The following is a 14,154-nucleotide window of genomic DNA, read 5'->3' on the forward strand; positions in this document are numbered from 1 at the left end:
AAAAATAAAGTCTGACACTGTTTCCACTGTTTTTCCATCTATTTCCCGTGAAGTGATGGGACCAGATGCCATGATCTTTGTTTTCTGAATGTTGAGCTTCAAGCCAACCTTTTCACTCTCCTCTTTCACTTTCATCAAGAGGCTTTTGAGTTCCTCTTCACTTTCTGCCATAAGGGTAGTGTCATCTGCATATCTGAGGTTATTGATATTTCTCCCAGCAATCTTGATTCCAGCTTGTGCTTCTTCCAGCCCAGCATTCCTCATGATGTACTCTGCATATAAGTTAAATAAGCAAGGTGACAATATACAACCTTGACGTACACCCTTTCCTATTTGGAACCAGTCTGTTGTTCCATGTCCAGTTCTAACTGTTGCTTCCTGACCTGCATACAGGTTTCTCAAGAGGCAGGTCAGGTGGTCTGGTATTCCCATCTCTTTCAGAATGCTCCACAGTTTATTGTGATCCACACAGGAGCATTAAGTTCTACATTAGGTCACAGCGTCTAATCTGAAATCACACCCATAATATCATTTTTCAGGATATCTGGGAAATAGTTATTTCCCAGGATGTCTGAACCATAGCTACTCTATTTTGACTTTTAATTGTAAAAAAAAATTTTTTTTTATAGCCAAAGCAGATTTCACCATTAATGACGTCAGTGTTTTTCTAGGTATGAGAAGGTGCAAGAATTGGAACTCATAAAACCTTTTTCTGAAAAGATCTAACTATCTGAAGGCCTGTTCTGCCAGTTTTTTTTTTTTTTTCAGAGCACAGAGTGCCTCATTCCTGATTTTCACCCTGAACTTCTTTCAGCGGGTATTGAAGGTCAGCAGCTTGCAATGGTCATGATGTAATCTTTGTAGAGGCAGCTGGCAAGTACCAACTTCCAGTCCGCAGGGTCCCTTCATAGCCACATATCTGACCATGTGACACCATTTCATGGCCATTGTGTCCCGTGGTGCTGGGAAGGCTCATTCCCAGGTCTAGGGAAGTGATGGGCCACTCAGTGTGCTAAAATTGGAGCAGGCCTTGCAAGTAGCAAAAGTCTCTGGACCACTGTCTTACTAGCCTCCTGGTCCAGGAAAATATTTCCTCTTGTTGCTTTTTCCCATACCCAGAGTCACATTATTACAATTATTGATCTCATATGGAACTGTCAGTTCAGCATTATATCACAGACTCAGTAAAACAAGTGACATAGAAAATAATATCGCCATAGCTACCAGTTATTAGTCAAATAAGAATTATAAGTCAAGGACTTTCATTAGATAAAGCCTGGTATATCCCAAGTCACCTGACTTCATTCGTTAAATGATTATAGTCTGGTGTTAATCTCCTGGTTGTACATTATGGAGCATCCTACCTTTATCTGAAGATTGGTTACTGAGATAATCCTTAGAAACTAACCTAGAGTGTCTTTTTTAATAACTTAATTAAATCTTTTAGTAGTATCACATAACAAGGAACTGTCTCAGCAGTGAGTTTTAGTAAACACTAGACATTAACAAAACTAGAAACTTAATTTAACAATTTATAAAACTTAATATTCCGTGATTTTTCATTATGGAGGCCCTGTAGCCAGGGAGGCTTTAACCCATCAAATAAAAAATGAGGTTTGTCAGGGAGCTGGGAAAAGCCAAGCAGCCATCTTGGATTTCCCATAGCCCTGACTCTGATTTCCAGCTATTGTTTTTAATTTTCCAATTTAGAAGCAGACTGTTGCCATGGTTTAAGGACATTGGGATGGCACAAGTCTAACAGAGTTTTTGTATAAGCAGAATGAGCTTTTACAGAATTTTCCACAGTTTATTGTGATCCACACAGTCAAAGGCTTTGGCATAGTCAATAAAGCAGAATTAGATGTTCTTCTGGAACTCTCTTGCTTTTTCTATGATCCAACGGATGTTGGCAATTTGATCTCTGGTTCCTCTGCCTTTTCTAAATCCTGCTTGAACATTTGGAATTTCATGGTTCATGTACTATTGAAGCCTGGCTTGGAGAATTTTGAGCATTACTTTCCTAGTGTGTGAGATGAGTATGATTGTGTGGTAGTTTGAGCATTCTTTGGCATTGCCTTTCTTTGGGATTGGAATGAAAACTGACCTTTTCCAGTTCTGTGGCCACTGCTGAGTTTTCCAAATTTGCTGGCATATTGAATGCAGCACTTTCATAGCATCATCTTTTAGAATTTGAAATAACTCAATTGGAATCGCATCACCTCCACTAGCTTTGTTCATCGTGATGCTTCCTAAGGCCCACTTGACTTCGTATTCTAGGATGTCTGGCTTTAGGTGAGTGATCACAACATCGTGATTATCTGGTCATGAAGATCTTTTTTGTATAGTCTTCTGTGTATTCTTGCCACCTTTTCTTAATATCTTCTGCTTCTGTTAGGTTCATCCCATTTCTTTCCTTTATTGTGCCCATCTTTGCATGAAATGTTCCCTTGGTATGTCAAATTTTCTTGAAGAGATCTCTAGTCTTTCTCATTCTATTGTTTTCCTTTATTTCTTTGCACTGATCACTGAGAAAGGCTTTCTTATCTCTCCTTGCTATTCTTTGGAACTGTGTATTCAAATGGGTGTATCTTTCCTTTTCTCCTTTGCCTTTCTCTTCTCTTCTTTTCTCAGCTGTTTGTAAGGCCTCCTCAGACAGCCATTTTGCCTTTTTGCATTTCTTTTTCTTGGGAATGGTCTTGATCACTGCCTCCTGTACAGTGTCCCAAACCTCCATCCATAGTTCTTCAGGCACTCTTTCTATCAGATCTAATCCCTTGAATCTATTTGTTGCTTTCACCATATAGTCATAAGGGATTTGATTTAGGTCATACCTGAATGATATGATGGTTTTTCCCTACTTTCTTCAATTTAAGTCTGAATTTGGCATTAAGGAGTTCATGATCTGAGCCACAGTCAACTCCAAGTCTTGTGTTTGCTGACTGTATAGAGCCTCTCCATCTTTGGCTGCAAAGAATATAATAATATGATTTGGTATGGACCATCTGGTGATGTCCATGTGTAGAGTCTTCTCTTGTGTTATTGGAAGAGGGTGTTTACTATGACCAGTACATTCTCTTGGCAAAACCCTGCTTCATTCTCTACTTCAAGGCCAAATTTGCTCATTACTCCAGGTAGTTCTTGACTTCCTACTTTTGCATTCCAGTCACCTGTAATGAAAAGGACATCTTTTCTTGGGTGTTAGTTCTAGAAGGTCTTGTACGTTGCCATGTATGCATGCATGCTAAGTCACTTCAGTCATGCCTGACTCTTTGTGACCCTATGGATTGTAGCCTGCCAGGCTATCTTGTCCAAGGGATTATCTAGTCAAGAATACTTGAGTGGGTTGCCACTCCCTCCTCTGGGGATCCTCCAGAACCAGGGATCGAACCTACGTCTCTTGCATCTCCTGCATTGGGAGGTGGGTTCTTTACCATTAGCGCCACCTGGGAAGCCCATAAGTATTCATAGAACCTTTCAACTCAGCCTCTTTGGCATTAGTGATTGGGGCATAGACTTGGATCACTATGATGTTGAATGGTTTGCCTTGCAAACAAACTGAGATAATTCTGTCATTTTTGTGATTGGACCCAAGTGCTGCATTTCAGACTCTTTTGTTGATTGTGAGGACTACTCCATTTCTCCTAAGGGATTCTTGCCCACAGTAGTAGATATAATGGTCGTCTGAATTATATTTGCCTTTCCTGCCCATTTTAGTTCACTGATTCATAAAATGTTAATGTTTACCCTTGCCATCTCCTGTTTGACCACTTCTAGTTTATCTTGATTATGGCCTGACATTCCAGGAATATTGTTGTTTATAGTATGAGACTTTACTTTCACCACCAGACATCCACAACTGGGTGTCGTCTCTGCTTTGGCTCAGCCTCTTCATTCCTTCTGGAGCTATTTCTCCACTCTTCTCAAGTAGCATATTGGACACCTACCAATCTAGGGGATTCATCTTTCAGTGTCCTATCTTTTTGTCTTTTCATACTGTTCATGGGGTTCTCAAGGCAAGAATGCTGAAGTGCATTGCCATCTCCCTTCTCCAGTGGACCATGTTTTGTCATATCTCTCCGCCATAACCCAGCTGTCTTGGGTGGTCCTATGCGGCATAGTTCAAAGTTTCATTGAGTTATACAAGGCCATCATTTTGGTTAATTTTCTGTGATTGTGGTTTCCATTCTGTCTGCCCTCAGATGGATGGGAATGCACACTTCCTGATGGGAGGGACTGGCTCTGGGGAAAACTAGGTCTTGCTCTGGTGGGCAGGGCCATACCCAGTAAATCTTTAAATTTTCTGCTGATGGGTCGGGCTGTGCTCCCTCCCTGTAGTTTGGCCTGAGGCAGCCCAGTCCTAGAGTTTGCAGTCTCTATGGTGGAACTCTGAATGTAGAGTTCCAGAGAATAGCAAGGAGAGATAAGAAAGCCTTCCTCAGCAATCAATGCAAAGAAATAGAGGAAAACAACAGAATAGGAAAGACTAGAGATCTCTTCAAGAAAATTAGAGATACCAAGGGAACATTTCATGCAAAGATAAGCTCGATAAAGGACAGAAATGGTATGGACCTAACAGAAGCAGAAGATACTAAGAAGAGGTGGTAAGAATACACAGAAGAACTGTACAAAAAAGATCTTCATGACATAGATAATCACTATGGTGTGATCACTCACCTAGAGCCAGACATCTTGGAATGTGAAGTCAAGTGGGCCTTAGAAAGCGTCACTATGAACAAAGCTAGTGGAGGTGATGGAAATCCAGTTGAGCTCTTTCAAATCCTGAAAGATGATGCTGTGAAAGTGCTGCACTCAGTATGCCATCAAATTTGGAAAACTCAGCAGTGGCCTCAGGACTGGAAAAGGTCAATTTTCATTCCAATCCCAAAGAAAGGCAATGCCAAAGAATGCTCTAACTACCGTACAATTATACTCATCTCACACGCTAGTAAAGTCAGGCTCAAAATTCTCCAAGCCAGGCTTCAGCAGTATGTGAACCGTGAACTTCCAGATGCTCAAGCTGGTTTTAGAAAAGGCAGAAGAACCAGAGATCAAATTGCCAACGTCCACTGGATCATGGAAAAAGCGAAAGAGTTCCAAAAAAACATCTAATTCTGCATTATTGACTATGCCAAAGCCTTTGACTGAGTGGATCACAATAAACTGTGGAAAATTCTGAAAGAGATGGGAATCCCAGACCACCTGACCTGCCTCTTGAGAAACCCGTATGCAGGTCAGGAAGCAACAGTTAGAACTGGACATGCAACAACAGACTGGTTCCAAATAGGAAAAGGAGTATGTCAAGGCTGTATATTGTCACCCTGCTTATTTAACTTATATGCAGAGTACATCAGGAGGAACACTGGGCTGGAAGAAGCACAAGCTGGAATCAAGATTGCTGGGAGAAATATCAATAACCTCAGATATGCAGATGACACCACCCTTATTGCAGAAGGTGAAGAGGAACTAAAAAGCCTCTTGATGAAAGTGAAAGAGGAGAGTGAAAAGGTTGGCTTGAAGCTCCACATTCAGAAAACTAAGATCATGGCGTCTGGTCCCATCACTTCATGGGAAATATATGGAGAAACAGTGGAAACAGTGTCAGACTTTATTTTTTTGGGCTCCAAAATCACTGAGGATGCTGATTGCAGCCATGTAATTAAAAGACGCTTACTCCATGGAAGGAAAGTTATGACCTCCTAGATAGCATATTAAAAAGCTGAGACATTACTTTGCCAACCAAGGTCCGTCTAGTCAAGGCTATGGTTTTTCCAGTGGTCATGTATGGACGTGAGAGTTAGACTGTGAAGAAAGCTGATCGCCGAAGAATTGATGCTTTTGAACTGTGGTGTTGGAGAAGACTCTTGAGAGTCCCTTGGACTGCAAGGAGATCCAGCCAGTCCATTCTAAAGGAGATCAATTCTGGGTGTTCATTGGAAGGACTGATGCTGAAGCTGAAACTGCAATACTTTGGCCACCTCAAGCGAAGAGTTGACTCACTGGAAAAGACTCTGATGCTGGGAGGGTCTGGGGGCAGGAGGAGAAGGGGACGTCAGAGGATGACATGGCTGGATAGCATAACCGACTCGATGGACATGAGTTTGAGTGAACTCTGGGAGTTAGTGATGGACAGGGAGGCCTGGCGTGCTGTGATTCATGGGGTCGCAAAGAGTCGGACACGACTGAGCGACTGAACTGAACTGATGGTGGATCTATAGGGTCTATGGTAGGGGTAATGGTGACCTCCTCCACAAGGACTTATGACAGTGCATTGTGCCTCCCTGGACTGTTGCTGTCAATACCTCTGACCCTGTGGCAGGTCACAGTTGACCCAGGCCTCTGTTGGTGACTCCCAAACACTCATAGGCAAGTCTGGCTCGGTCTCTTGTTGGGTCACTGCTCCTTTCTCTGGGTCCTGGAGCACATTTGTTTTGTCTTTTCCTTCCAAGAGTCTATTTCCCCAGTGCTATGGAAGTTTTATAATCAAATCCCAGCGACACTCAAAGTCAGACTCCCTGGGGATTCCCAGTCCCTTTGCCAGATCTCCAGGTTGGGAAGTCTGCTGTGGGCCCTCGAACTTTCCCAACAGCACGAGAACTTCTTTGGTGTGGTTGTTCTCCAGTTTGTGGATCGCCCGTCCAGCAGCTCTGTAGTGGGGCTAATGGCGGCCTCCTCCAGGAGGACTTGTGCCACCTGCCGTGCCGCCCAGCGCTGCTACTGCCAGTGCTCCTGTCCCCGTGGGAGGCCACTGCCGACCCATGCCTCTGCAAAAGACCCTCAGACACTCAAAGGCAGGTCTGGCTCAGTCTCTTGTGGGGATCACTGCTCCTTTCCGTGGGTTTTGAGGTTGGATTTTAAGTGTGATTGCTCCCCTCCTACCACCTTGCTGCTTCTCCTTTGTCCTTGGATGTGGAGGAACTGTTCTTGGTGGTTTCAGCATTCTCTTTTTGATGCTTGTTCAGCAGCTAGTTGTGATTTTGATGTTCTCACAGGAGAAGATGAGCACACGTCCTTCTACTCCACCAAATTAAATTTGTAGACTCTGGGTAGTGTGGACATTCTAACAATATGAATTCTTCCAATCTAAAACTCAAGATATCTTGCCATTTCTTTATGCGGTTTTCAGATTCTTTCATTAATATTTTGTAGTTTTCAGAATATAGGTCTCTCACCTCTTTGGTTAAGTTTATTCGTAGGTATTTTTCTCTCTTTGATAGGATTTTGTTTTATTTTTTCTTTATTATTACTTGTTTTTCTTTAATTTTATATTGAAATATAGTTGATTTACAATGTTGTATTAATTTTTTTGTACAATGAAGAGATTCAGTTATATATATATGAACACATTCCTTTTCATATCTTTTCCATCATGGTTTATCACAGGATATTGAGTATAGTTCCCTGTGCTATTCAGAAGGATCTTGTTATTTATCCACTGCATATATTATCGTTTGCATCTGCTAATCTAAAACTCTTACTCTATCCCTTCCCCGCTTCCTCTCCCCCTTGGCAACCACAAGTCTGTTCTCTGTGAGGCTATTATGTTTTGTAGATAAATTTATTTGTGTCATTTTAGATTCCACATATAAGTGATTTCATATGGTATTTATCTTTCTCTTCCTGACTTAGTTCACTTCGTATAATAATCTCTAGGTTCATCCATGTTGATGCAAATGGTATTAGTTTGTTCTTTCTACAGCTGAGTAGTATTCCACTGTATACGGACATTTAGGTTCTTGCCATGTTATGCCTATTATGAATAATGCTGCTATTAACAGAGGGTTGCATGTATCTTTTTGAATTGTAATTTTGTCCTGATATATGCCCAGGAGTAGGATTCCTGGATCATAGGATAACTCCATTTTTAGTGTTTTGAGGAACCTCCATACTGTTTTCCATAATGGCTGCACCAACTACATTCTTGCCAACAGTGTGGGAGGGTTAGAAAACAGAATCCAACAACACATTAAAGAGATCTTCCACCATAATCAAGTGATGGGATTTTAAGTGGGATATTTTTGTTTGTTTGTTTTCTCTTTCTGATAGTTCATTATTAGTATATAGAAAAGTGACATGTGACAGTATCTTAAAAAGATGACTGACACTTCCCTGATGGTCCAGTGGCTAAAACTCCACGCTCCCAATACAGGGGGCCTGGGTTTGATCCCTGATCAGAGAACTAGAAGTCACTGGAAAAAACCCTGAATGCTGAGAAAGGAGGATCCTGAGGGCAGAAGGAGAAGTGGGTAACAGAGGATGAGATGATTGGATGGCAATACCAACTCAATGGACATGAATTTGAGCAAACTGCAGGAGATAGTGAAGGACAGGTAAGCCTGGCATGCTACAGTCCAAGGGGCCACAAAGAGTCGGACAAGACTTGGTGACGGAGCAACAACAGAAAACTAGATCCTGCCTGCTGCAGCTAAGACCAGGCACAGCCAAGTAAATAAATTTTAAAAATAAGTTACTAGATGACTTATCATAACCAAATGAGTTAATCATACAAACTCGAGTTTAGTACCATATCAGAAAACCAAATAATGCATTTTACCATTTTAACAAAAAAATATTAGAAAATGCTTCAGTAGATTCAGGAAAAGTAGTTTGATAACATTCAACATGCATTCATATTGTAAACTGAAACTCCATAATAATGATAAGGCAAATGGGTTGGGTTTGGGGGAGCTTGGCTGGCATGGATGCTAAACATCCTGCCCTGTATGGGGAAGGCCCATCCAAAAATTAATTGTTTGCCCAATACAATATTAATAGCATCCTGGCTGAGAAATAATTGAGTTAATGCAGTAAAATAGAAGAAAAATTAGGTATAAGGATTAGAAAGAAGGAGCAAAACTACTTGTAGGCAATACACTCATTTTAAAAATTTAAATGAACAGAACCAAGAATCTTAGTTCAGTAAGGTAGCTTATTATGAAATCTGCATATAAATTTACTTCTTCCTTCCCCGGTAGCACAGTAGGTAAAGAACCTGTCTGCAGTACAGGAGACACTGGTTCTATCCTTGAGTTGGGAAGATCCCCTGGAGAAGGGAATGGCAACCCACTCCAGTATTCTTGCCTGGAGAATTCCATGGACATCCCATGTGGTTGCAAAAAGTCAGACATGACTGAGCAACTAACACTTTCACTTTCTGACTTGGATGCATTTTTCTTTATTTCTTTCTCTCTCTCTTTTTTCCCCCCACTTTCTCTGGTTAGGGCTTCCAGTACTGTGTTGGATAGGAGTGGTGAGAGTGTGCACTCTTGCCTTGTTCCTGATCTTAGGGAAAAAGCCTTTAACCTTTCACTGTTGCATGTGGTATTAGCTGTGGGCTTCTCTGTATAGTTCATTTTTGTTTCATATTTGTTTCTGGAGAGGGAGTATAGTGTAGCATGTAAGACCGCAAGGGCCAGATTGTCACAGGCAGTTTCTGGGTTTCACCACTTACTATGATCTTCTGCAAGTTATTTTGATATTTCTTTGTATTTCAAAAGATGGATTTTTCCAATACAGAATGTTCCAAGGTGTGATTATTTAGTAATCACTTAATATCTTTAAATCCTTCCATCCAAATAAAATGTCTTCTGACTGAATTGCTAACAACAGAGTGTGCAGGGCACAGATAACACACTCTCAGGCACATGTGGAGACATATCCCAATATCGTTTCATCTTGTCATAACCTTGAATTTAAAGAGGACAGGAACTGAGAGGGAGTCAGTGGAATACTAGTAGGTACATGAGTGTGTCTGTGTGTTTCTTGAGTGTTCTGCCTCATCCTCTAGGTCGAGGTCTCCCGGCAGGACAAGCTGAAGTAGAGATGATAGAACGTGCCCGGGAGAAGCGTGCTTGGGAAGACACCCTGCCCCCTCTGAGTGACACCTCCCAGTTTGAGAAAAGGAGGCGGATGATGAATGCCATGGAGAGGAAGGAGTGGGCCTTCAGAGAGCAGGAGATTGAGAAGTAGGTTCTCAGTTACCCAGACAGTTGCTCCTACACTAATGGGATTAATGTTAATACTTTTAAGCAATAGAGCAAATAGAGTTCCCAAATGTAAGGGTTTAAAAGCAATCCTTAACCTGCAGAGTTAGGAGACTTGGTTTCAGGAGCAATAGCTCCATTATTTTTTCTCCAATAATGTAAATATATATATAATGCCTTCTTTTATGTGTGAAGTCCAGTGTGGAACCCAGATTTGAATAATTCCTCACGGCATCTCTGATCTTCTCTTTTCTCTTTAGTAACTTCTCTAGACTGTCACAGAATTCCACTGATTTTTGCAAAATGTCTTTCAGACTGTCCCTTTCTGTTCCTTACCAGTGCCAGGGTCCCTCGACTTTGACCCTCTTCCTATCCATCAAACAGCCTCCTGGCTGACCCTGTCTCTTCCCCCAGGTATCGGATTCAGTCAGGACCCCTTGGGTTCTAGCTGCAGCTAATAAGACATTTATATTTAAAAGACAAACTGTGAAATGTTTCAGTTAAGAGGTGACCTGACAGTACATAAGTAACAATATGCTAGGGTATTTCTGGTTGAATTTTTAGCCATTTTAACTGATGTATTTTCAGTAATGAGATTGTCTCTGAATATGTAGAAATGATGAGGACCAGAAAATTCCAGCTCCTTAGCAAGAAGGAGGGGAAGGGAAGTTCTTGAGGTACCTTTTGTCCCTGTGCTGTGGGGCTTCATTGCTCATAACAGTGCTGCCAAGCCCCTGACAATGTGCTGTCTCTGTTGAGGCCCCACTTCTCCCTTGTCAGTGTGGCAAATCTCAACCCTTTTGATCCTCAAGTGCTGACTTAATGGCTACTGTGAAGAAGCCTTTCCCACCAGCCCGCTCCTTCCTTTTGATCAACTGGAAATAGCACTGAAAGAGGTGCTCTGCCATTTCTTCTGCTGCAGAAGTCTTTTCATTCTTCTGCCCTGGTGTTTTGATCCCTGTGTTGTAAATGTTGGTTTATATGCCTGCTTCACTGAAACAGTGCTCCTTGAGACAGTGCATTTTATCTTGTTCAGCATTGTTTTATTCCCGGCCTGGCATAAGTATTTGACAAATAAGTGATTGAATAAATTATTATGTAAATTTTTAAGTAAGAGTAAAATGTTCCAGTCTCCATTTAAGAAAGGAAAATCTTGACCACTACATGGAACAAAGATTGGAAGAAATCTTTGTTAGACTAGACTAACACGTAGAGTCCGAGTCAGGAGAGCAATGACCCAGACATGAGTTAGGGAACAGATGTAAGAAGTGTTTCAGAGGAGGGAAGAAGGTAGGAGGAGGAGTCGATTTCTGGGGGAATAACATGAGTGAGGGTTTTTTGAAAGGATAATTGGAGATTCAAGTAGATGGAAGTTCTGGTTCAGAAATATCTGGGCTGAAGTAGATATTTTGAAGTCGTATGTACATGTAAGCAAGGTGGTCCTGGAGAATAATGAGAAGGTGAGGTAAAGGGAAGTGAAGAATGAATGTCCGTATGTGTCAGATGCTGGCATTTTCGCATTCACCACTCAAGGTGGCATGCCACAACCACATTTTCTCTCAGTCCTCCTGTTCCTTAACCCTCCAGCAATACCTGTCGGCCTGAAACTGTGGACATTTTTCTGTTCACTTAGGCCCTTCTGCCTAGAGATACACCCATATAATATTCTTCTTATATGAAGACTATTGAGTGCCTACCCCAACCCACAATTCATTTTCCACACTTCTGCCAGAGTGGTCTTTTTAAAATGCATGATCAGAGAAGCTCCTATTTATGGCAAATGTTCCCTTTCTTTAGTAGAGCATCCTGTTTGAGAGACCATAGGCTTCTTTATGATTGTAATTTGCTTGAAGATTGCAGGAGATTCGCCTGGAAGTTCTAAAAGAGCTGCTGAAGAAGCGTGACGAAAATCAAAATGAAGTGAACATGGCACGCTTGAATGCCCAGTGGTCTAAACTACAGGAAGCGAAGGAGGCAAAGTTGGCACAGATTCAACGGAAGCATGAATCAGGTGATGGTGCAGTGCCAACCAATAAGAGAGAAAAGCTGGCTCAGCTTTGGGTTTTTGACCAAAGCTGATTTAACTGTCATATAATTCTTTTTTGGTCCTAGTGTTATTTAACTGATAAGAGACAGGAGATGAGTTATTTCTCAGAAGTAGAAGAGTGGAAGAAAATTCATCACTAAGAAAATCAAGTAATGATATTCTAACGGGTAGCAAGTTGTTGGGATTATGGACTGTGTGTGTGTTTTGTGTAGATATTGGGCTGCCCATATTCATAGGCTGAAGCCCTGGATAGAGAGCTTTATTTCTCAACCTGGTTTTCATTGTTTCCCACTAAAAGAGACATTCAGATATCTTTTTTTCCTACTTATCCCCCTTCCATGAAATTTTAAAAAAAATTTTTTAAAGACCCCTGTGCTGGGTCTTCTTTTTCATGCAGGGGCTTCAGTGGTTGTGGCATGTGGGCTTAGTTGCCCCATGTCTGGCATGTGAGATCTTAGTTCCCCTACCAGGGATCAAATTCATATCCCCTACATTGCAAGGCAGATTCTTAACCGCTGGACCAGTAGGGAAGTCCCTCCCGTGAAATTTTAATACCATAGGTATAGTATATATCTGTTTATATACTATAAATATATCTGTACTTTATACATAAAAGAGAAGTCAGTGGAGGATTAAAAATGACTTAGTAAAAATTTTTAATTAGAATTAAAAATTTTTTAATTTATTAGCATTTAGCTTTATAGCTGTACTTGCTGAGTAACTTTAAATATAATTTCATTACTTATAAAAGTTGTACTGCATCATTTATATATGCAGATTAGCAATCTATACACATAATAATAGCAATATAATCACAGTAAAGAATTATTCAAAATGTTCCTAGTAAAGCAATTATAAAAATTAATTTCTTAATTATTTTTAGTGAACTTTTAACTTTCTTGATGTGAGAAAATAACTTTTAGCTTAATTAGCTGCTATACATGCATTTAGATACTGCCAACATTTTTTCCTTTTCAGCAGTTGACATAATTAGCAATGGGTTAATCTTTTTTTTTTCTCGTCACTCCTTCCATCCCTCTCTCTTCACCCTCTGGGATCACCTCTTAATAAACTACCTGCACACATGCCTTTATCTCAGGTTCTGTCTTTGGGGGAACCCAGGCTAAGAAACAATTCAAATGTCACTTCCTCCAGGAAGACCTTCGAGGACTCCTGTCCCCAGAAAGTCAGGTTCTTGTTATCTGCTCTCAGTGTTATATGCCCCTGAATTTTTTTGAGTGTGTAAGAAAATGACTTTTCACTTAACTAGCTTTTAGGTATGCAATTAGATATTGTCAACGGTTTTTTCTTTTCAGTCCTTGAAATAACCAGTGATGGGTTGACTAATTTTCATAAATAACTAAGGCTTCCCAGGTGGCTCAATGGTAAAGAATCTTCCTGCTAGTGCTGAAGACACCAGTTTGATCCCTGGGTGAAAAAGATCCCCTGTAGAAGGAAATGGCAACCCACTTCAATATTCTTGCCTGGGAAATCCCATGGACAGAGGAACTTGGTGGGTACAGTTCATGAGGCTGCAAAAGAGTCAGACACAACTTAGCAATTAAACGACAACTAACTAAAATATAAAGTATTTTAATCATGGACTTCCAAGTCACACACAAAAGCCCTGAGGGTCACATATAAACAACATTCAAAAGGCAGCAGTGGTACATGCAGCCACCTCTTGCAATATGGCTTCAAAATCTCACAATCTGGTTTTACACCCATTGAGAGTACCTGATGTAGAGCCTTCAAAAGGGGTGGGTCTGTGATGGGATTGAAAGAAAAGGAACAGGTAGAGGTAGTAATCCTGACTCCTTAGATTAGTAAACTATTATGTACAGCTGAGCCTGCCAAATAATTCTTAAACTATAAGCTTGGATATATTCTAATTTATTCTGGTGTTAGCCAAGATGACCAGAGATTTTTTTAAAGAGCTTGTAGTCTTCCTTCCCTTTTAATTATTCTCTTAGGAGAAAATAATTCCCTCAGTCTCTATTGAAGACATGTATTTTTCAGTTACTTTGAGTTTCTTTCATACATTGCACAAACTTTTATTTCTGGCCCAGAACTTAGAATGCAGTTATAAAAGATTTTTGATGAGTACAATTGAGGACACTAGCTGAT

At 40.8% G+C, this 14,154-nt stretch overlaps 1 protein-coding gene across 1 annotated transcript in view; it reads left to right on the forward strand.

The window, feature by feature from the left end:
- Positions 1–14,154, forward strand: part of CFAP91 (cilia and flagella associated protein 91) — a 123,781-nt gene that overhangs the window by 40,454 nt on the left and 69,173 nt on the right. Inside the window, exons 7-8 of the mRNA XM_055434433.2 lie at positions 9,785–9,962; positions 11,834–11,991. Coding sequence (XP_055290408.2) covers positions 9,785–9,962; positions 11,834–11,991 — 336 coding nt within the window. The remainder of the gene's footprint in view (positions 1–9,784; positions 9,963–11,833; positions 11,992–14,154) is intronic.

This window comes from Moschus berezovskii, chromosome 1 (genome assembly GCF_049115385.1).
Source record: "Moschus berezovskii isolate FMDL1 chromosome 1, NW_MosBer_1.0, whole genome shotgun sequence".
Taxonomy (NCBI): domain Eukaryota; kingdom Metazoa; phylum Chordata; class Mammalia; order Artiodactyla; family Moschidae; genus Moschus; species Moschus berezovskii.